Source organism: Lycium ferocissimum, chromosome 8 (genome assembly GCF_029784015.1).
Source record: "Lycium ferocissimum isolate CSIRO_LF1 chromosome 8, AGI_CSIRO_Lferr_CH_V1, whole genome shotgun sequence".
NCBI lineage: Eukaryota > Viridiplantae > Streptophyta > Magnoliopsida > Solanales > Solanaceae > Lycium > Lycium ferocissimum.
The window spans coordinates 40885926-40908620 of NC_081349.1; the positions used below are offsets into that span (position 1 = coordinate 40885926).

Below are 22695 nucleotides of genomic sequence, written 5' to 3' on the forward strand. Positions count from 1 at the left end.
TTTTCCCAAAAGCAAAAGCAGAAACAGTTTTTTAATTTTTGTCTTGACAATAATACCCTTAGCATATTAAAATAATTCTACTTAATTAAACCTAGTAATAAATACGATATTCTACCACTTATTCATTACACAACAATTCGACCGCAATATCCCCTTCAACCAAGTAATTTCAATTTTATTTTCATATTTTAGTTAAATAAAATGAAAGCTTAATCATTGTATTTCTTAATAAATATCCACTTAATAATACAATTAATTATTACGTAAATCTATACATGTTCTTATTAGTAATTTGACATTTAAAAGCACTTTTTGAAAAGCTTGACCACACACAAATTGATGCAGAAAAGCTCTTTTTAGGTTGATTGGCCAAACACAAATGATTTCTTATCAAAAGTACCTTTTTGAAAAGCACTTTCCAAAATAAACAGATTTTAGAAATTTGACCAAACAGGCTATTAGTTTGACTTGGCACGAAGTTTAAGAATAAATGAAACTATTGAAATGTATGGTCCAAAACGAGCATTATATATTTGTGTGTACCAAATCATCTCATAAAGTTAAATTATTTCTAAATAGAGAAATGTGCCAATCTTTTTGGGACAAACTAATAAGGAAAGTAAGAAAATCTTTTTTGGGGCGAAGGGAGTATAACATTTCACTGAAGAAAGTTACTTCACTTCTGTACCTGCTATTGCTTTGGATGTTGTTTGTAAAATAAACTGGAGAATCATATTAATGCTTGATAAGAAGTTTGTTTTACTATATTAAGTAAAATCAAATTTATTGAGGAACTTTTTCGAATAAATTACAATAGGGAGGATAGCGGTAAAGTTGACCAGCAGCGTAAGATTAGTCAAACTTATGATTAATTCTTGCAATACAAAATAAGACCGAAGCAAACTTAAATAGAGTAGCATGGACAATGAGAATGTATACAGCAGATCCCAACTTGCTTGGGATAAATGGATTTGTTGTTAGTAATCAAATAAACAATTTGCTTTTCAACACAACTGATGCAATTTCAACTAAACATGAAATATAGCAGACCTAAACTCATAAGAAATATTTATTTATATTTTTGGTTTCACATGCGGGTGTCACCCGCATTGGGGACCCCACTAGTCCCGGATTCAGGGCGCATAAGACCCATTTAAGGAGAAAACACTACCTACCCAAAAACCCTGAAACCTCTGATTAGGGTGAAATGATTTTAACCATCCTAACCCAACCCTCGGTGATAAACTCATAAAATATCATTATAAGCAAAAGGAGTTTGATCCTTCATAGTCAGATTAGAAGACTTTGGTACGCAAATTCAGCAACGGAAACTAATACAAATTACTGATGCAATCCTCTCCAAACTCATAAAATATCATTATAAGCAAAAGGAGTTTGATCCTTAATAGTCAGATTAGAAGACTTTGGTACGCAAATTCAGCAACGGAAACTAATACAAATTACTGATGCAATCCTCTCCAATCTCCAAATTAATATACACAAAGTCGACGTGGAAAATGAAAGGAAGCCAAATGGTACAACAAAAATCATCTGAAAAGAATGGATACCTAGCAGACTCGGACTCATTTCTATTCCATTTTTCCCTTGCTCAAAACTGCTTAAATTCAGTTCTCATCTAATCTTTTAATTCTAATTACCTGCAATTTCACTAGTTGCTTTCTTCTGTCAAGTGCCAGGGCCATAAAATTCTTCAGATTCTAAGATTTTGCGATACTTGTAACCCATACATAAATTGTGCTACAAAAATATGTTTCATTATCATTAAATAAACAACCACGTTCAACTGATGGAAAGGGGAGGGGTGGACGCCTTGTTCAGTAAAACCTTTCAGAAGTCTGTATCTTAAATTGAAGATCATGTCCTAAAGCAACTAAATTGGATTGAAATGTAACTTATATTGAAGAAAATACATTCAAAAGTGTTTCTACCCTTTTTCCAGTGCTACCTGCATACTCTTTCTCCCCCCATTTTTTTTTTCTTTTGGAGAGGGAGGGGGGGAGATCAAGTAGAGTAGCCAAAATCGCCATGATAGAGCACCAAGGAGATACCAACCCTGAATAAAAGTGTTACACAAAGCTTAATTACATGAAGAAAAAAACAAAACAGAACAGATCACCATAAGGTCATTCTACTCTTCATTGTTGAACCAAAACATTCTAAGTTCCTACACTGACACAGGCTCGATGACCAGGATACTCCCCAAGTAATTTCCAAATCCACCAGAATATGGAAGAACATTTAGTTTATAGCTTACTGGAGTTGCTAGCATACAAAAGATTCTTTTCCCATTAACCATCAACTCTATTTTTCCCTTCAGATACCTATCTAAAGCTAAAATTCAGAAGTACTCCTTCTACTTAGCCATTATGTAGGTCATAGTAAGTAAAACTTAAGAACTTATCTACTGGCACCAGATTGACTAGGTCTAAATGAATTGATGAGGCTGTCACGTTCAAGAAAACACTGAAAAGCTAAACTAAAGAAGAAGACCGTTTCTTGCAACATAGGTTTTGCTATGTCTTGAGCCTATTATGAGTAAGTGTAGAGAAAAAATCTCCAGTTTCTTATCCCATTCCATTCCTGGGGATAAAACTCCAAATCAAGGATTCATGGTATAACCTTATTTAACTCTAGTTATTTTTGAAGTATAAAAAAGGAAGACTTTTCATAGAGGTTACATAGTGTGGGTCACCCTTGTATGCCAAATCTGGCAGAGAAAATCTCTGGCAGGTTGGATATCTTGCAAATAACAACATTCTGTCACATGTTACTAAAATTATATTCCCCTACTATCCCTTCATTATTTCTCTGGCAACAATAACAAAAAATTATGAACCAACTTACCCTTCAAATTTATATGAATAGCAGTTATACTTCTTCATAAACTCAGCTTCATCTGATAGCATTTACAGATGTAACTCTGAGCAGACATGGTATATCAGATAACAAAAGTACCAAGTTACTAAACAGTGCAACAACCAAACCATTGATAGATTGGTTCCAAGATTTGACACACACTGCATACTTAAAATCAAAAGGCAGACATTCGGCTGTGGAACACTTTTTCGCTCTTGATTCGCGCTTCTGTATTTCTTTATTTCCCAATTCAGCACAGATTGGTACTACTGAAGCAATTAGATTGTACTATATCAACTTCACAATATTCGACCTCAGCGAGCAAAGCGTTTATATCAAAACTAGAAATGAAAGACAGATAGTAGTAAGTAAACCTAATTACCTAATCAACGTGCTGCGTTCAGTCCCAACAGCATGTTCCCTTGTTTGGGCAAGTAAGCCACATTAGGAGTCTTAGCTAAGGTCGAAGCGACCTCCCTCGAAGCCTCAATCCTCCTAAGCTCAATCAAACCCATACCAGCAGCTGCAGTTGCATCGGAAATCAACTTAGCGGACTCACTCTCTCCTTCAGCCCTAATAATTGCCGCCCTCCTTTCTTGGTCAGCCTTCATCACTACAAACTTTGACCGTTCTGCCTCCTGCTGGGCAACCTGCTTCTGCTCCACAGCCTTAGAAAATTCAGCACCATATGATAAATGTGTTATCGCCACATCATCAAGCTCAATGTTGAAATCCTTTGCACGACGAATCAAACTCTCCCGAACTAATGCAGACACCTGTGGACGCTCCGTCAGAAGCTGATCCGCATTGAATTGTGCGACCACAGCTTTGAGAACTTCATTGCCGATGGAAGGAAGGACCTTCTCATCATACTGTAATAGTAAAATGAAAACATTAATCTTATATAGTATTATACTACGGATAACATTGATCTTATATAGTATTATACTACGGATAACATTGATCTTATATATTCTACACAAAATTACTGTATAACACTTAAATACGAATTAAAACAATATTAGATACAAAACCTTTATATACAATAGTAATATGCAAATACTTATGTACAAGTACTTATATACAATTATATACATTATGGGGAAAACCATCTAGTTTACAGAATATGTACACATTGTATAGGTAGTGCATACTTTACACCAAATATACATATACATACACTATACATATAGTATACATACCTATACACAACATATACAAACAAAGTGTATAGGTAGTGTATACTCCGGCCATGTTGATAAACTAGTTAGCCAAATGGTACATTTAGGTAAGTTTCCCTACATTACACTTACACACAATAATATGCAGCAATATTTAGATACAAATTATGTAAATGCACAACCTCAAGACCTAGGGTTTTAACGATAGGATACAATTAAATTTAAGTAACAATCAAAACAAACACTGTATTTGAGTAAATGTGTTACCTTGAGAGCCGTTGCAGTTGCAATTTATAATACTTTTTGTATAATTTTTTAATATCTAAATTTTAATTTGTAAATATTAAGTTGATCTAATTCATTTTAGCTTAAAAAACTAGTGAAATTGATTCTCGGCGAAAAGTGCCACATAAATTGGGACAGAGAGAGTACAATTATTATACACAATAATATGTTACCTTTATCAAAAAAAAAAAAAATTATTATTATACACAATACTATGGAGCAATAGTAATATAGAAAGGGAAAATTACAGGCAAATACCATTCAGCCATCTAGTTTACACAATATGTACACAGGGTATAGGTAGTGTATAGTTTATACTAAATGTACATATATTATACATACCTATACACAACATATACAGTTTTTAGCCGAAGTGTATAATTCAGACATGCTAGTAAACTAGTTAGCCAAATAGTTACATACACAATAATATGCAGCAATATTTACAAACAAATTATTAAGTGAAATGCACAAACCTCGAGACCTAGGGTTTTGAAAATGTCAGGAAGACGAGAAACTTGTGGTCGGGAGAGAACACGGAGGGTAAGATTGACCATTTGTAAATCTTTCGTACCGGAGAAAGAGGAGAAAGTATGAGGTTTTGTACGGATATCGAATATGTAAGGTTGTTGAACCCACGGGATTAGAAAATGTGTTCCTTCGCCGACAGTTTCGTTGATTACTCCTCGGAAACGGTCGAAGAGTACGGCGCGTTCACCGCCATCGACGGTGTAGAGCGTGGAGTTGAGTAGTGTTGCGGATGCGCCGAGACCGAATGCGGTTACTGCTAGGTTGCGTAGAAATGATAATGCTGCTGGATTGTTTGCCATTTTTAGGGTTACACAGAGAGGAATTAGGGTTTTGTTTGGTAAGGAGGATTTTGGAGAAGAAGAAGAATTGGGGGTTTTGGTGGGGGAATGATGGAGTGTTGTTCAAGAAAAACCCGAAACGGAGAAATGGGTAAGTGGGTTAAAACGGGTCGGGTTGGTTGGAGGCCCAACACATTTACATGGGGCTCCCCTCCAAAATGCAATTTTAGGACCGTTGTTTTAAGTTTTGTCAAACACAAATTATTTTACGGAAAAGGCTCAAATATGCCATCGAACTATCGGAAATATGGTCATTTATATCACTCGTTAATATTTTGGCTCATTTATGCCATAGAACTATCGGAAATGACTCATTTATGCCATCGCCCGTTACCAAAACTACTCATCCATGCCATTTTTCATTGACAGCCGGCTTTACAATACCAGATATGATACGTGACCTCCAACTAGATTATGGTTATGCGTGGGTCGGGTGTATGGTTCGTAATATTTTGAGATTTAAAATTGGGCTGGTTTAATTAAACGACGTAGATCTCTAATCATAGGCGGAGCTAGAATTTGAGGTTTGTGGGTTTCAAATTCAAATCTTTATGTTACTAGGTTCTAAATTACTAATTTATACATATTACACCAATTTCTTAAAGCAAATATAAGGTTTGAACAAAAGCTTGTGGGTTCGGCGAACCCGTCTTCGACACTGTGGCTCTACCACTGCCTCTAATTGGAGGCCCCGTTTTATATCTAGTATTATAAAATCGGCGTCAATGAAAAATGGCATGGATGAGTCATTTGGTAACAGGTGATGGCATAAATGATCCAAACTATTGATGAGTGGCATAAATGAGCCATTTCTGATAGTTCGATGCTATAAATGAGCCAAACTATTGACGAGTGGCACAAGTGAGCCATTTCCAATAGTTCGATGGCATATTTGAGCCTTTTCCGATTATTTTATGCTTAGTCAGAATTATATGCATTATACGTATACACAATAATATACAGCAATATTTAGATACAAATTATGTAAATGCCATGGATGAGTCGATTAGTACGACACTACGATGAGACGATCTAAGCAAGTAAGACATATGATACTTGTCACTAGGTTGATCACCTAGTTGTTCTTGAATCTTGTTTCGGTGTTGATATTTAGGCCTGAGTAGCCGAAAGTGATATCAATGGACTTAATTCCATTGAAATGGTTTTGTATGATTTTCATTAAAATCATGAATTGATATATATGTTTGAAATGTTTATATCATGGAATTCATTTTACACTTGATATTTCATTTAAAATGTTAAAAGAGCATGATTGAAATAATTGTTTATAAGTCTTGTCCTAAAAACTTGAGTGAGAGAGATACTCATTGAGCACTTTGACAGTGATTCAGTCCTCTTGCGCCCCCCCCCCCCCCCATATTCTATTTTTCATAGTTGAAGATGAAGTATGCACGTGATAAGCAGACAGGGCTAAGGTGACTCTCTTCCTAAGGCACATGTTGAGGCACCACTTTATTCCGTGGTAGCTAGTATGTTGGAGTCCGGAGCCAAAATGGCTTCTTTTTACAGCCATTACACCAAAATGGCATGCCTTTTTTTTTTTAAACCCAAATGGGTATTTCGTGCAATGTTGCACGAAATGCAACAAATTTTTATTTTTTTTAATTTCGTTTTTAATATAAAAACGAAATTAAAAAAAAAAATTTGTTGCATTTCGTGCAACATTATACTAAATGCAACAAATTTTTGTTTTTTTTTTTTAATTTCGTTTTTAATATAAAAAACATCGCCTTCTTCTTATTTAACCCTCCCCCATTAAAATACACCATAACTTGAATTTCAAGCTTTTTGTTCTCCTTTTTTCTAATTGTTAAATTTTCTCTCTCAATTAGGGCTCGTATATATACTTCAAAACCTAACAATAAATTGTTCGAATTAAGCGAATAGTAGTTAGTATCTCACGTTAATGACAATGGGTTCGTGCCTCCGGTGTTTAACAATTAACATACTCTATACAATGCAACCCATAATTAGTTTGGAATGACAAATACATATATATGCTTCAAGGCAAAGTCCGCCCTTAAAGGCATAAGTATGCCCCCATCGGCATAAGTTTGATAATTCGTTAACAAATTTATGCCGGGGGCATACTTTTAATGGGCAAACTTGTATGCGGACCCGCATAACTTTGTGAAGGAATTATCAAAGTTATGCCGGACCGATAACTAAACATAACTAAAAGTACGCCCCCTCCAGACTTTTAGTTAAACACAACTAAAAGTATGCTTTAGATCCGATAACTAAATATAACAAAACACCAACTAACATTCAATGCAAACCCGAACAAAACACCAACTTCAATGCAAAATATGGACAATAAACCAAGAACTTGATTACCATATGCAAAATAACCGGACAAGAGCACTAATTGTCAACAAAAACTACCAAGCTACATTGTTTGCTTACATATCCAAGTTTCACCAAAATAGCTAGCTTAAACATAGAAATAACAGACTACTTCATTGGAGATTTTCCTTTTCCTTTTCTTGATCTTGTTTGAACTCCAAGAGCCTTTGATCTTGTTTGGATTCTATGATTAGCACTTTGCACTTGGAGTTGTCTTTGTGTAATCGCTTTTGTTCCTTTCCACTTCAATCCTTTGCTTTGGGTTTGTATCCAATATCACCTGTGACCAAAATTTGAATTCATTGCCTTAGATGTGGACACCAACCTGTTGCTAGGCATTCCTTGTCGCAATTTAAATTGGTTAGTGTCATAAAGTGGCTAAAAATAATAACAATGACTTAGATGATTGAGAAACACTTACATTAACACATTTGTATCCGGACTCGACACAAATACACCCCCGTCCAACAACCCTCGGCCTCTTGTACTTAGTCCCCCCCTCCCATAAGGCATAAGTATGCCCCCGTCCGATAAGTTTGATAATTCGTTAACAAATTTATGCCGATGGGGCATACTTTTAACGGGCAAACTTGTATCTTGGACCGCATAACTTTGTGAAGGAATTATCAAAGTTATGCACGGACCCAAATAACTAAACATAACTAAAAGTTCAGCACCTCCTCAATGACTTTTTAGTTAAACACAACTAAAAGTGCATGGATCCGATAACTAAATATAACAAAACACCAACTAACATTCAATGCAAACACAGAACAAAACACCAACTTCAATGCAAAATATGGACAATAAACCAAAGAACAAGATACCAATGCAAAATATGGACAATAAACCAGTAACCAGTACCAATGTTGCACGAAATGCAACAAATTTTGTTTTTTTTTTTTAATTTCGTTTTTTATATTAAAAACGAAATAATAAAAAAAAAACAAAAATTTGTTGCATTTCGTTGGAATGTTGCACGAAATGCAACAAATTTTTTTTTTTTTTTTTAATTTCGTTTTTAATATAAAAAACGAAATTAAAAAAAAAAATAAATTTTTGTTGCATTTAGTAATTAATCCAACGAAATGCAACAAATTTCTTTTTTTTTTTTTTTTTTAATTTCGTTTTTTATATTAAAAACGAAATTAAAAAAAAAAAAAAAAAATTTGTTGCATTTCGTGCAACATTGCACGAAATACCCATTTGGGTTTAAAAAAAAAAAGACATGCCATTTTGATGTAATGGCTGTAAAAAGAAGCCATTTTGGCTCCGGACTCTAGTATGTTGCTTCTTCTTCTCTTTAAGTCGGGAATTGTCCCAAGTGTTTTGTTCTAGTCCTTGGTAAAGAGGCTCCCTAGATAATGCGTTAGGTTGTAATATGGGATTGTACACGACATACATGAAGGGATATTTATTATCAGTTCAATATTTTTATACAAACATGCAATTACTTATTTAGAGAAATTAGCTTCAACACACATTTGATGCTTATCAACTACTTTTAATTGCTAATCCAAGTGGGCTCTTAATCATCTGATGTTTGAAACGCATTTGCTCAACTAATCCGTATTTACACTGAATAAGCCCACAAGTCTATTTTACTGCTTATACCATATGATTAAGCTTCATGTACAGACTTTGACACTAGATGTTAGCAGTAACATTTGTACATATATGGTCTTTTGAGCAGTGCACAGGTGAGCAGCAACTAGGGAAATGCTCCTTAATGAATATTTGATCTTTATATCTTAATGAATATTTGATCTTTATTGAAACAAAGCAGAAATTCAACTCACAATTAGGAAGCAACTGAATTTATTAAACCAATACACCTAATTACACGCTTAAGAGATCTGCAATAGAACAGTAAAGGAACTATAGAAAATAGAAGAAACAGGGGATGAGAATAGTGATACAGAGCGAGATGAGAAAGAAAACACTAACATCAGTTTTCGCATAAAAAAAAACTACTCGTTCTCATCTATCGACCTTTTAAACAATTTTCTGATTGGGACCTGGACCCCAAATAAAACACTCCAACACTTTACTCAGCCCAATATCAGTTTCTAGGCAATTGGCCCTTAGGACGTTAACTTGGTTCACAACAATACTCCCGCCCTCAAAAAGAACCTTGTCCTCAAGGTTCGAGTAGAGCCACGCTGACAGTATGATGGTGAATCGTCCAAGATTTGAGCGCGTGTAGAAGGCTGCTATAATGGTGCGAAGATGAAACGAAGACCTCTCAGCTTGAAGAACTGATAAAACAATTTCATCATTGCCCTTAGCCAATTCCATATTACCAAGATAAAGAACAGAAGCCACAATTCTAAAAATTTCCACTTGCTCTCTCTTGCTAAGTCCCACAATTTCCATTACCTTCTTTATATCAAGAGAGTCATGATCATTAGTAATACCTGCTATTTTATAGCAATAAGATTGTTTGAGATAGAAAAATAATGCAGGATCCCCCAATCCATACTTTTTGTTTACCTTTATGGGTCCTCCACAAAGAAGGTAGAAAAAATGATAGTTGTGTTGAAGAATTATAACTAGGAAAGCTCGAGATCTTCCAAGGAGAGACGGTACGATGACTGCACCATATGTTATTCCAAGCTTCTCAAGCTGAATCTGCACAGATATACCACGACAACTTGAAATCTTATTTCCAATTGTATTGGCATTGCGAAGTGCTTTAAGTACTGGATTTGACTCCAGAACTTGTTCTAACGTGCACTCTTTAACGCGGCTACCGCTACCAAATAGGCAATATAGCACATACGCCTCATTGTAGACTTAAACAGCCCAAAACTACCGTCACAACTAACGAAGAGATAAGTGCTTGTACTCTCATGGATAACATTAGCAGCAAAAATGGCAGCTACTTTAATCAACTCAAGCTCTACATCACCTAATGAAAGTTCACTTTTAATCACAGTCAAGCTCCAACGATCATTTTCACAAGTTTGTAGTGCAGCAAATTCATACAGTAAGAAAGAGGGAGGGCAGTCGATAACTTTATCACCCGGATCCAAAACGCAATGCATTATCAAGATAATGAATTCATCCCCACCACATCCAACAAGAATATACTCAAATTCAAGGCCAATACCTGTAGCATAACTAGTTGGTACAACCTGAGCTCCAAAGAACACCATGATCTCCTCAAGCATAGAGAAATTACGCAACTCCTGCTCAATTAAGTCTGCCATGGACTTGATGCAGCCTTGTAGCCATGCAATACACACAGTTGCAGTAACTTCTTTTCCCTCTAGTGTCATTTTCAGTACACTAACCTGCTTAATTATTTTCTTTCGGGAAGAGAAATCACCTCCTATTGCAGCATATCTTACCTTACGCTTTGGACCTTGGAGAACAAAAATGAGTTGTTCTAATAGTTGTTGCAGGAATCGAAATAATTTAGGAAGACGTATAATATCCTGAGGTGCAATTGGTTGTAGCTCTATCGATGCAACTCTTTGGGAACTATCATCAAATACCTGATTCACCTCAGAGTATGTATCATCCACTTTTTATTCCATTGCTACTATTTCATCCACAACAGCCCACTTAGCAAAAGTGTCCCAAAAACTAAAATTCAAAGTCACTACTGCCAATACAAGTGCAAATAGCAAATAGGAAGAATGCATACACCCTCGCTGTTCAGGATCCCACACTTGAGTTATAGAATTAGCATACGCAATGAAAAACGTGCCAGTTGACCCAAGCAATAGTAGTGACATGTTCACTGTATAACCTGTGAGAGCCTTGGACTTGGAACTTATTCCTGGATCCCATACGGAAAGATACGGCGCAGTTCCATGAACAGTGACAACAAAACCATTCACACCATGATTAAATGAAAATTGACGTGAAAGACATTGATCGAGGCAATATGCAGGGAAGTACGGCAGGCCAAAGTAAGCACACTCGAACCAGCCCACTTCATCCTCTGACAAATAGCTATTAAAGACAATAAATATGCCAGCATTTCGATAAGCAATTTGTTCAAACACACTAGCTACATAGTCTAGTCTCAATATGTTGACAACTTCTGTTTCCAAATTTAATGGAGTACCTGCATATCTATGAAGCGTACCGAATTGCCTAAGCCCACACTTCAACGAAATTGGTGGAGGAATAGACTCACCGGGATCAAATGGAAGGTGTATAGATATATGATCGTGCATCAATCTGATGCCAGCCAAAATGAAGAGGTCACTCCTTTCCCCGAGTGATTCGAACACTTCATGCTCAACCAAAGTGTGCCCAGCTCCGTAAGAAAAGCCATCAAATACCTGTCCTACATAGGTGTTGGAGTCCTCTTCATCTCCATATTTTGTGACATTACCCTCTCCATCCGGAATAACCAAAGGAAGTTCACAGTCACTAATAATAAGACTGGGATTCCCACAAAATTCAGGCTCAGGCACAGTATTTTTATTAAGAATTGGACCAATATTCTCTAAGACATCAATCGTATGAGACAATTCTGGAAAACTTTGCCCGGCCTTTTGAGGAAAAGTATCGAACACCTGGTGCTCATCAGTGTCGCTTTTGCATTCAGACTTCTCATCATTGCATTGCGGCAAAGATGAGGTGGTTATATTGCTCACATGTGGATGAACATATGCAGGGCATGGCAAAAACACCTCTGATTCACCGAAACCCGACGAAAAAGCCTCCAAACGACTTTGGTACTCAGTCACCAAGGTCACTTGCCGGAGATTGGCCAAGCGATCTTCCGGCGATTCAAGATGCCGATTACGAAAGCGAATTAATACTTTGGCAGTAAAATGTTCCCAATCTGACAATTGCTTGTTTTGGAAAAGCCATTCGTACCACGTCAAAGCTGCTCCGTCGAGATAGGACGAGGCGATAGATAACTTGTGGTTTTCTGCAATTTCATAAAAATCAAAGTAGCGTTGAGCCTGAGATATCCATAACTCTGGATTCTCGCCACAGAATCGTTGGAATTCCACGGGAGTAGTTTTATTCATTGCAAGCTTTCCAACCAACTCCTGTAACATTGAACGAATTTCAGCAAGTTCGTTCGACCACGAATCTTTCACGGCTTTAATTGAATCTTCGATTGTTCGAGATATTTGGTCCTCCATTGAAGACCTCTGGATGAAAGCACCAATGAAACAAACCAGAAACTCAACTTACAATTAGGAAGCAACTGATTGTATTAAACCAATACACTTAATTACACGCTTAAGAGATCTGCAATAGAACAGTAAAGGGACTATAGAAAATAGAAGAAACAGGGGATGAGAATAGTGATACAGAGCGAGATGAGAAAGAGAACACTAACATCAGTTTTCGCATAAAAAAACTACTCGTTCTCATCTATCGACCTTTTAAACAATTTTCTGATTGGGCCTGGATCCCAAATAAAACACTCCAACACTTTACTCGGCTCAATATCAGTTTCTAGGCAATTGGCCCTTAGGACGTTAACTTGGTTCACAACATTTATATCCACTAAAAATGTACTCCAAATGGTATTATACTACAGTGTGTAAAAAGGTCATCTTGCGGGAATCAAAATCTTAATGTAAACTTCACTTAATCAAGCATATAGATTCGTGAAGCAACGTCTTGTACCAGCCAATCAAATCCCTCAAGTAGACCTTCCCCGGTGTATGCGCTACATCCCACGATTCTCCAGTGCCGGCTATTGTCCATAGCCTCCAGATTAAGCGCCTGAATCAGAAGAAAGAAATAATTTCCCCTCTCTGTGGATGTCAACTGTATAAACAATTGGCCACATACAACAGCAAAAAGAAAGAGGCAAAAATCTGCAGAAAAAAGTTGCTACTTTGAAAACTGCTAGATGAAGATTTTCTCCTGATCTTAGTATTTCGGTTTTCTCATTTGGATTTTCAGAGTTCCCAAAGTGTAGAAATCATATTACTGATGCAATCATACTACGCCATAGAACAGCTCTTGCTTGACCCCCCACATAACTGTTAAGGGTATCATAGGCAGAATCCTTACTAGCTCCAAGTGTAAAAACTTCACCTAAATGTTCATTCAACACAGTTTAAGGTATAATAAGAAGCATTCTTACTTTGGCTATTTCATCTGGAGAAAGAGCTCCTTGTATGTCCTGCTTATTTGCAAAAATCAATAATGATGCTCCTGATAGCCTCTGCCAAGGAGAAAAGAATTGTGAAGGACACAGAACATATATAACATTTAAGTAAAAATCATTTCCAATGGTAAACTTCAACTTTATCGATTCCTTCTTTCTCATTCTGCTTGTCACTAGTGATACCAAGGCTCACCAGAAATGCTCAAGTGTTGGAGCCAGTGATGCATTTGAAACAGGCATTCTTCTAAGACCATGCTAAATAGGAACAAGGAATTTGAACAACTCCATCCCCTATGTCTTACATCATGAGCTATGTATTATATATAGCATTTTATTTTAGGGGGATGGATTTTATTTTAACAAGGGCAGGGGCACACGTTGCCTGGACATCATACATCGCGTCTCCACTATAAAAGAGGAACACAACTCAATCCCCTAAGACATGAAGAAGCAAGAGCCATCTGTCCCGCTAAAGCAAGATGCTGCATTTAATACATAGCTCATGACGCAAAGCAATGTTGGGATCCAAATGTCTCATTAGGTAAAAGGACCATCGGAGAAGTTCAAATTAAATGGTTGTGGTAAGAACCAAAATCAGAAATCTGTAGGTCTTACAAGTTGAGAATGTAACTATATAAAAACAAGAAAACTTTAAACGAGTTGGCACCCTTTACTTGGTGCAACTCGTAGACAGTAAACCACCCGAAAAGGGATAATTGGATTAGTAAACCACCCGAAAAATCCATATGTTTTTGGAGTTTTAGCTTTGCGGAGTAGATGAGTTTCAGCAACAGAAAAGAGAACCAAATATGATATATACCTCTTCCTTCAGAAGATTATGCAGCTCGTATCTACAGTCATCTAGCCTTCTCAGATCAGAACTATCCACAACCCACACCAAGCCATCAGTTTGCTCAAAGTAGTTTCTCCAATAAGACCGTATTGTTTTCTGCCCCCCGACATCCCATATATTGAGGGTATACCTGCAGAGTCCCAGATTAACTCAGTGCTATCAGAGGCGAAAAGCGCAGAAAATCTCTAAGGTCCGTTGGAGCATTAAGCGCAATAAAGCATGGGCTTCAATGAAGAAAGGCGCAAATGGAGAAAAACACAAATATGTATGTGTAGTCCAAGAAATAACAGATATATGGACAGAGAAATTGAAAAAGAATTACGATAAAGTGAAATGTCCATTGTTTAGTGTCGCCTCTTTAGGATTACGCTCATCGGCAAGGAAAAGTATGACTTAGATGCGACTACTAAGCGGAGCGCCCACTAAGCGAGGCGAAGTGCTCAACACGTTTTGCGTCTCGCTTCAGGGCTTAAGCATGCTTTAAACGTGCCTTTGAAAACACTCATTAACTTATGAAATTTCAAAAAGACAATCTCATTTCCAACTAGGATCAGTCCAAAAAATTTAAGCTACTAAAATGATCTAAACACATCTGATAGTTATTTCAAAGACATACAAGTTACGTAACTTAGTTTAGTTCACCAAAGTTCATCCAACCTACTTGTCTGGACTCTGGACTTCACTGATGAAGCCCAGAAGTTTTATGTCTGGCATCATAAATCCGAGACTCCACCAACTACTTAAAACATAACCAAAACAAAGCTAAATAAAAAAAAGGAGTATTCATATAGCTGATCCCAACAGATTTGGGATTAAAACATAGTCGATTGATTGATGATATAAACCAAGGGGCCCTAGAAGATAAATAAAAAGGTAAAAACAACTAGAGTATCTTTTTCATTTTTTGATTGGTAAAGGGTATTTTGTATTGATAAGCAGCAAAACTGCTGGCAAGAATTTACAGAGGAAAGCCTCTTTACAAGTTGTGTAATGAACTCAAAAAGTCAACCATGGCTTCTGCATCATTAGCTATTGCCATGTTGCACCAAAAAAACAGTAAAGAAATGCATCTGTGCGTCAAACTAATTACAGATTCCTTTCTGCTATGAAACGTTCTCGAGTTTCTTTCCTTCCAAATACACCACCAGATGGCGGCAGGCAGTGTGTTCCAAGTTCTTGGTTTGCCTTTGCCCAGTCCTTTCACATGCCAGCATTGCAGAAGCTTGAGTGTAGTCTTAGGCATCACCCAACTGACCCCCAAAATATTTAAGAGAAGATACCACATTTGTGAGGTCTAGGGGCAATGTAAGAAAAGGTGATTGACACTCTCCCCTTCCTTCTCACACAATAGACATCTGCTGCAGATTGTAATCCCTCTTTTCTGAAGATTGTCATGAGTTAAAACTGCCCCGTGTGCCACCAGCCACAAAAAGCAATCGACCTTCAAAGGTGCCTTATTTCTCCAGATGATTCTCCAAGGCCAGTTAGGAATGTTGTTTGATGATCTCATCAAGTTCTGGTAACAGATTCTAACCTCGAAATTCCCCTTTCCATCTCTTTTCCATATTAAATTATTAGCTTTTGACTGGACCAGGCTTTGGCCATGTAGCTGAAGCAATAGGGAGGACACACTGTCAAACTCCCAGTCATTCATATTGCATCAAACTCCCATGCTCTGACCAGTAATCCGAGACAGTGGCATCGAGATGTTGTGCTAAGTTGAATAGTACTAGAAATTGCTCTTTTAATGGAGAGTGCCCGAGCCAAATATCCGACCAGAACTTTATCTTTCTACCATTTCCAACTTGAATAGAAAGAGTGCCAATGTACTCTGATGTGTCGCCATATACCAGACGTTCCAGAAGAAGATGGTAGTTTGGTAGTCCAGGGATTAAGGAGACCGTATTTTGCACTAATAACATTCCTCCATAGTGCTTCTTCCTCTTGACTAAACCTCCAGAGCCACTTTTACATTAAGCTGATGTTTTGATGTTTCAGATTTTTTATCCCGAGGCCCCCAACTTTCCTGTCTTGGGAAACGACCTCCCATTTCACCAGATGAAAAGCTTTATGTTCCATGTTACCTTCCCACAAAAAATCCCTTCGAATTTATCCAGTCTTTTAGCTACATGGGCTGGTAAAGGAAACAAGGACATAGTGTAGGTGGGTAATGAGTCGAGCACGCTATTGATCAAAACAACTCTGCCTCCCAAAGAAAGATACTTCCTTTTCCAGCTAGACAATTTCTTTTCACAGCGTTCTACTATATCATTCCATATTGTTACAGCTTTTGCTTTGGATCCGAGGGGTAGGCCTAGATATTTAGCTGGAAAGACTCCAACTTTACAGCCAATGATGTCTGCAACTTCCTGGATGCTGGGTATTTCATTGACCGGATAAATAACACTCTTTGCGAAGTTTATATGGAGACCGGACACTGCTTCGAAGAGCAAAAGAATCAGTTTTAGATGATAAATTTGCTCCCTTTCTGGTTCGCAAAAGATTAAAGAATCATCGGCATATAGAAGATGAGTGATTTCCAGCTCCCCCTGATTTCTGATACAGGGGTTAAAACCCTTAATCCACCTGTGTTGTCCAGCTGTTACAAGCATCCTGCTCAAGCCTTCCATAACGAAAGTGAATAAGAAGGGGGACAGAGGGTCGCCCTGTCTTAGGCCCTTTTGAGTGGCGAAGAAACCCTTAGGAGAGCCATTTATGATGATGGATAATTTTACTGTTGAAATACAGTAGGATATCCATTTTATCCATTTTCCTCCAAAACCCATCAACTTTAGCATGTCTAAGAGGAAATCCCAATGCACATTGTCGAAAGCTTTCTCGATGTCTAGCTTACATAAGATTCCCAACTTCCTTTGCTTCACTCTGGAGTCTATACATTCATTCGCAATTAGTGCGGCATCCACTATTTGTCTACCCCTTACGAATGCCATTTGAGAAGTCGACACTAGTTTATCCATCACAATTTTAAGCCTGTTGGCCAGTAGTTTAGACAGCACCTTGTAGAAACTACCAATTAGGCTTATTGGTCTAAAATCCTTCAATTCCTTTGTTCCGTTCTTCTTGGAAATTAGAGCAATATAGGATGCGTTCAAACTTTTCTCAAATCTTTCTTGAGTGTGAAAAAAGTTGACTGCTGCAATGAGATCAGACTTTACAGTGTTCCAAGATTTTTTGTAAAATTCCATAGTGAAACCATCCGGGCCCGGAGCCTTGTCCCCATTACAGTCTGTAATTACCCCCAAAATTTCTTCTTCATGAAAAGGCCTTTGCAACCACTGATTCTCTTCTGCTGAAATGGATGACATGTATTCTTGAGCCCAGGAAGGTCTCCAGCTCTCTGACGAAGTGTAGTATCTTTAAATGACTCAAATCTTATGGAATAAAATAATCTAAATATTCAGATAACCACATAACCGTTGCCTGACAAAGTACATCTTCGACTTGCAGGTTACAGTTAACTGAGTAATATCAACAAACAAGAACCAACATATTACTGGAGCAGGACAGCGGCATGCAAATCTGAGAAACAAAATAGAGAAAGGAAACAGAGAAACCATACTTCTGATACGTGATGGTTTTGATGTTGAAGCCAAGAGTCGGACTGATGACACTCGTGTCTTCCCCATTTATTTTTAAAACAATCGTTGTCTTACCAGAGTTGTCAAGACCCCTATAGAATGAACAGAATTAACCGAATAGTAAATAAACACTCTATGTATGCAAAAATCTCACATGCCACATGTTAGTGTGTTAGCTTGTAGACTTACACCATAAGGATGCGCATTTCCTTTTCCTTTCGCTTGATCTTTCGAATAATGCTGAGAAGTCCCATTGTGTCCGCTCCTAGTTTCCTGGGAAAAGTTTGATATTCATTAATAGAAGTTGACAGTAGCATGCAAAAAATAAAACCAAGTAATATGTCACAGTGTGATGTCCAACGATATGTTTTGGCTCATGATAAATACATAACAGAAACAAACGACTATATCTGACAGTAAAGTCTATTATTTTCATTTTTTGTCTTTCATAATTAAATGAGGTAGATTTGTTTTCCTTCTCAAAATCAATCCAAATGTACAATACTTAAAACCAGCAACCCAAAAGGATCAAGAAGCTGCAAACAGTTAACTGCAACAAACATCGTTCCTCTCCTCCCCATGTAAAAGGAAGTTACAAACAGTTAACAATAATCACCATCAGCCTTTTTTGATGATTTATCTGGATTTTTCGTGTTCCACATTTTCTTACATTTTGATGGATATAAAATTGTTAAATTAAACAAACTATTCTTTCAATTTTCTGGGTTTTTGTGCTCTCCATTGTCATGTCTGCAAGTCGAGTAAGAATCTCTAGTTATGATCGCTCAATGTCGGATGTGGCTTTACATCTAGGTTTCAGTCAAAAGGAGCAAGAAACACGCTAAAACAGGATCTTAACATATCTTAAAATCATGCAGTTACTACTTCATAAACATGTTCAAATAAAAGCGAACTTTAAACATGATCTAATATCCACAACAGAACGTTTGTTAAAGATCTCTAAGCCATGAAATCCCAAAGAATAATGGTTTCATAGAACATGATTCCTAAACAAACTTTTTCATAGAATATTATAATCATCCAAATATATGCTTTTCACATGGACACCTCCATTTCTATCTGAAGTCATAAAATGAAAGATTTATAAGTCATGGTAATACCCTACGGCATGCTTTTACAAGTAACAGTAAAAGATGAACTCAAGTCAAAATTCCTCAATATAACTTCATAAATGTATATTGCTTAAAGGTCTCAAAAAAATAAGCAACTTTAAATTTCTAAATCAGTACCTCTTAAACTTATGAAAACATGTCATGGTAAAGCATCTTATACAAATTCCTCTCATGTGGTAACAAGTTGAGCTGGGAGGGACTACAACTTACCTTAAGTTCCTTCGTCCTTTTTAATTATAACGATGTAAAAGAGATCTAATTTAAGCTTAAATCTATCAGAAGATTAACATGGTTTCAGTATTCATCCAATATAACAGAAGATCCTTACAGATATATTTGTCAAATTAGCTAGAGAATGAGGCAACAGAATATCATTTCTGAACCGAAACTCGTAATAAGCATATTTACATTATTATTTTTACCAAAATTGAAGGTATAATATTCTTATCATCCTTCATAGCATGCTGATATACAAAACACACACTACATCTTCTTTAAAGTGTTCAAGTCGAGTAAGAATTACCAAACCTATAGACATTGTCTGTAGTTATGATTGCTCAGTGTGGCATATGGCTTTACACTTAGGTTTCAGTCAAAAAGAGCAAGAAGCAAGTTATCTTAAATCATGCAGTTACTACTTCATAAACAAGTTCAAATAAAAGCGAACCTTAAACTTGATCTTCTAATATCTAGAAACAGAACACTGTTAAGGATCTCTAAGACATAAAACCCTAAAGAATAATGGTTTCCTACACAAATTTTTTCATAGAATCATTCAAACATATACAGTCAATAAGTATTAAGTAATACTATTATCACGTTTTTATGAATCCAAACTCAAGACGTAGCTTGATGAACTCTATGTTATGGCCAAAGCCATTGCTTCCAGCAATATCTACGGAGCCAACAGCTGGAGCGGATAATGCCAAATCCTCAATTTCATCTTGTCTAAGATGCTCCATTGCGTCATGAACTGCAAGTTAAGCTAGGCTCTATCCTGTTTAATGGTGTCGGACAAAATTCAATGTTATATATAAGTGGATAAGATAGATATAGGGTGTGTTCGGTATGGATTTTCCAATTTTCTCATGTTCGGTTTGTCAAATTTTTGAAAAACGTTTTCTTTGCGAAAACAAGTTCCTTAAAAATGAGGAAAATGACTTCCCTAATGGAAGTAGGGAAAACAAGTCCCCACCGTCTCCTCCCCACCCTTGAACTCACCTCATCTTCATCCCCACCCCACCCCACCACTCACAACCCACCAACCCCACTCACCCAAACCCACCTCCACCAACCCCATTCACCCAACCCCACCGCACCCCCACCTCCACCACCCCCACTCACCACCCACCCAAACCCAACCCTCCACCACCCACCCAAACCCACAACCCCACACCTACCCCATGTAGTATTTGTTTAGATTATATACAAATCCCTGTAGGATAATAATTTCTGCTTACGTACTGAACACATGAAAATAAGTAAGAAACCCACCGAAAACATTTTTCCTTCCTAGCGAACACACCCATAACCAAAGCTCTGCCTAAATCATCAATACAAGTCCATTTTCTTTTTCTTTTTTGATGACATGGGAACCCGCAGTCGCTACCCTTCGGGTGCGCACAGGGTAAATCCAGCTCCTGTGCAATAGCTCGCAAACCACACAGGAGAGATAACCGCACCAGGCAAGCGCCGTGCGACGAGCTGGACCCAGAAGGTAAATCCCCTGTTGTCGTAGACAGGGGGTTGAACTTGAGACCTCCATTATGAAAACCTCATGCTCAACCAATTGAGCCACCCTTGCGGGTAATACAAGTCCATTTTCTATTAGCAACTAAATCCTAATTTTAGGCATAAACAAGAGAATCCTTAGGGATTGACACTTGAATCGTAATAGCATAAAATATCAACAAAGGCATGCTGAACATCTATAGTCATGGTAACATCAACAAATTAAACTGACAACAAAAATATGAACACATTTCAAAATTTCGGAACTGAAAAAGAAAAAGAGAAATCACTGACCTATTTTTTGAATACTTAGCGTATGAAAGTGTTTAATCGTTCTTCTTTATGAACAAAATTGGCACTACGCACCTTTTGCTCCAATTCCGAATTTTTCAGTCAGATTTTCCTTTTTCAAATTTTTTTTTTTTTTCAAATTTCTATGGTCAAATTTCGATGAGATGATCTGACCATAGAAATTTCGATGAGATTTCAAAAAAAACGATTAACGTATAAATAAGTTTTACTGTGTATATATATATACATATATATATATATATATATATATATATATATATATATATATATATATATATATATAAAAAATTATTTATTGTGAGGTATTTAAAATAAGTTCCCCTTTTGTACTCTAGCTTAGCCTGTTTGACATTTGCACCATCAAGACTCTGCATAGAAGCTAATAATTTAAAATACAAAGAATGCCATTCAACCAAAAGCTCACCTCATTGTAGTCAATTAAAATTAAATCAAGCTTTCCCCTAATATCATCCAACGTCATATAGCATCGTAAGAACAGTGAGGATCTTGCTAATTTTAGAGCTAAAGAATGTTTGTAGAGCATACCTATGCTAAAAGAAAAAAAGAAAAAAGAAAAAAAAGAATGTACATAGGACGTACTGAGATATCTCATCAACATATTTTTTATCAAATAATAATCTACTTGAGACTAGGCTTAGGTAAATAAATTTTAATATTTTATAAAAATTACTGTATTTCTTATATTATTATCAGAAATTAGAGAAAATTTTAGTTCTTGTATTCTATTCTTCAGGAACATGTAGGAGAAAATACAAAGATTAGATACCAAGAAATCAAATATATGAAATAAAAAAGGGGAAAGAAAAGATCTTACCTGGAGGTTGAAGTGAAGAGCAGCGTTGCTGCTTGCTGGAAAGATATCTGACCGAAGTGAAGATGATATGTCCTTTTGTTTTCCAGATCAAGAGCCCGTTTGGATTTTTTGGCTAAGTTTGCTTATAAAAATTGTTTTCAGCTTTTTTTTGAGCGTTTAATTTGTACATTTAAAAGCATTTTTATCTTAAAATAACCTCAAAAAATAATTGGATCCATTTGGCTTAGTTTATACAAAGTTAGCGAATAAGTTAAAAACGAACATAAGCCAAAAAAAAAAAGTTAAATACCAACTTATTTTTTGGGATTATAGGCTTTCGTTTAAACCTTAAGGCATTTTTTTTTTAAGCCTAGCCAAACAGGCTCCAAATAATATTTGACCGAAAAAGATATCTAAAAAGTTAGGCATGTAATTACCAGTGTAATTACACCCAATTCTCAACTCCCCTTGAGAATTGTAGAGTGTAATTACACCCCTCCAATTACACTCAATTCCCTTCTAAGAATGTAATTACTTAGCTTGACAAACATGCTAAACAGTGTAATTACACTCA

General features: G+C 36.6%; 2 protein-coding genes across 4 annotated transcripts; both read right to left on the reverse strand.

Annotated features, from left to right (window-relative positions):
• Positions 1 to 1753: 1753 nt before the first annotated feature.
• On the reverse strand, positions 1754 to 5251 carry LOC132068480 (prohibitin-3, mitochondrial-like). 2 transcript variants are annotated; one of them, XM_059462078.1, is made up of 3 exons: positions 4820 to 5251; positions 3260 to 3749; positions 1754 to 2074 (listed from the first exon to the last, which is right to left on the reverse strand). In XM_059462078.1, the coding sequence occupies exons 1-2, from the start codon at positions 5171 to 5173 to the stop codon at positions 3264 to 3266; spliced, it is 840 nt and encodes a 279-aa protein (XP_059318061.1). In that variant the 5' UTR covers positions 5174 to 5251; the 3' UTR covers positions 1754 to 2074; positions 3260 to 3263. The 2 variants fall into 2 exon arrangements, with proteins under 2 accessions (XP_059318061.1, XP_059318060.1); XM_059462077.1 differs by lacking the exon at positions 1754 to 2074 and having other exon boundaries at positions 3083 to 3749.
• A 4029-nt stretch (positions 5252 to 9280) lies between these two features.
• On the reverse strand, positions 9281 to 21444 carry LOC132068481 (ADP-ribosylation factor-like protein 2). Of its 2 annotated transcripts, XM_059462080.1 has the most exons (7): positions 21290 to 21438; positions 18321 to 18404; positions 18113 to 18223; positions 14500 to 14662; positions 13656 to 13736; positions 13056 to 13288; positions 9281 to 9346 (listed from the first exon to the last, which is right to left on the reverse strand). In XM_059462080.1, exons 2-6 carry the CDS (start codon positions 18383 to 18385, stop codon positions 13151 to 13153), a joined length of 558 nt encoding a protein of 185 aa, XP_059318063.1. In that variant the 5' UTR covers positions 18386 to 18404; positions 21290 to 21438; the 3' UTR covers positions 9281 to 9346; positions 13056 to 13150. The 2 variants fall into 2 exon arrangements, with proteins under 2 accessions (XP_059318063.1, XP_059318064.1); XM_059462081.1 differs by lacking the exon at positions 9281 to 9346 and having other exon boundaries at positions 13200 to 13320; positions 21290 to 21444.
• Between the last annotated feature and the right edge of the window lie 1251 nt (positions 21445 to 22695).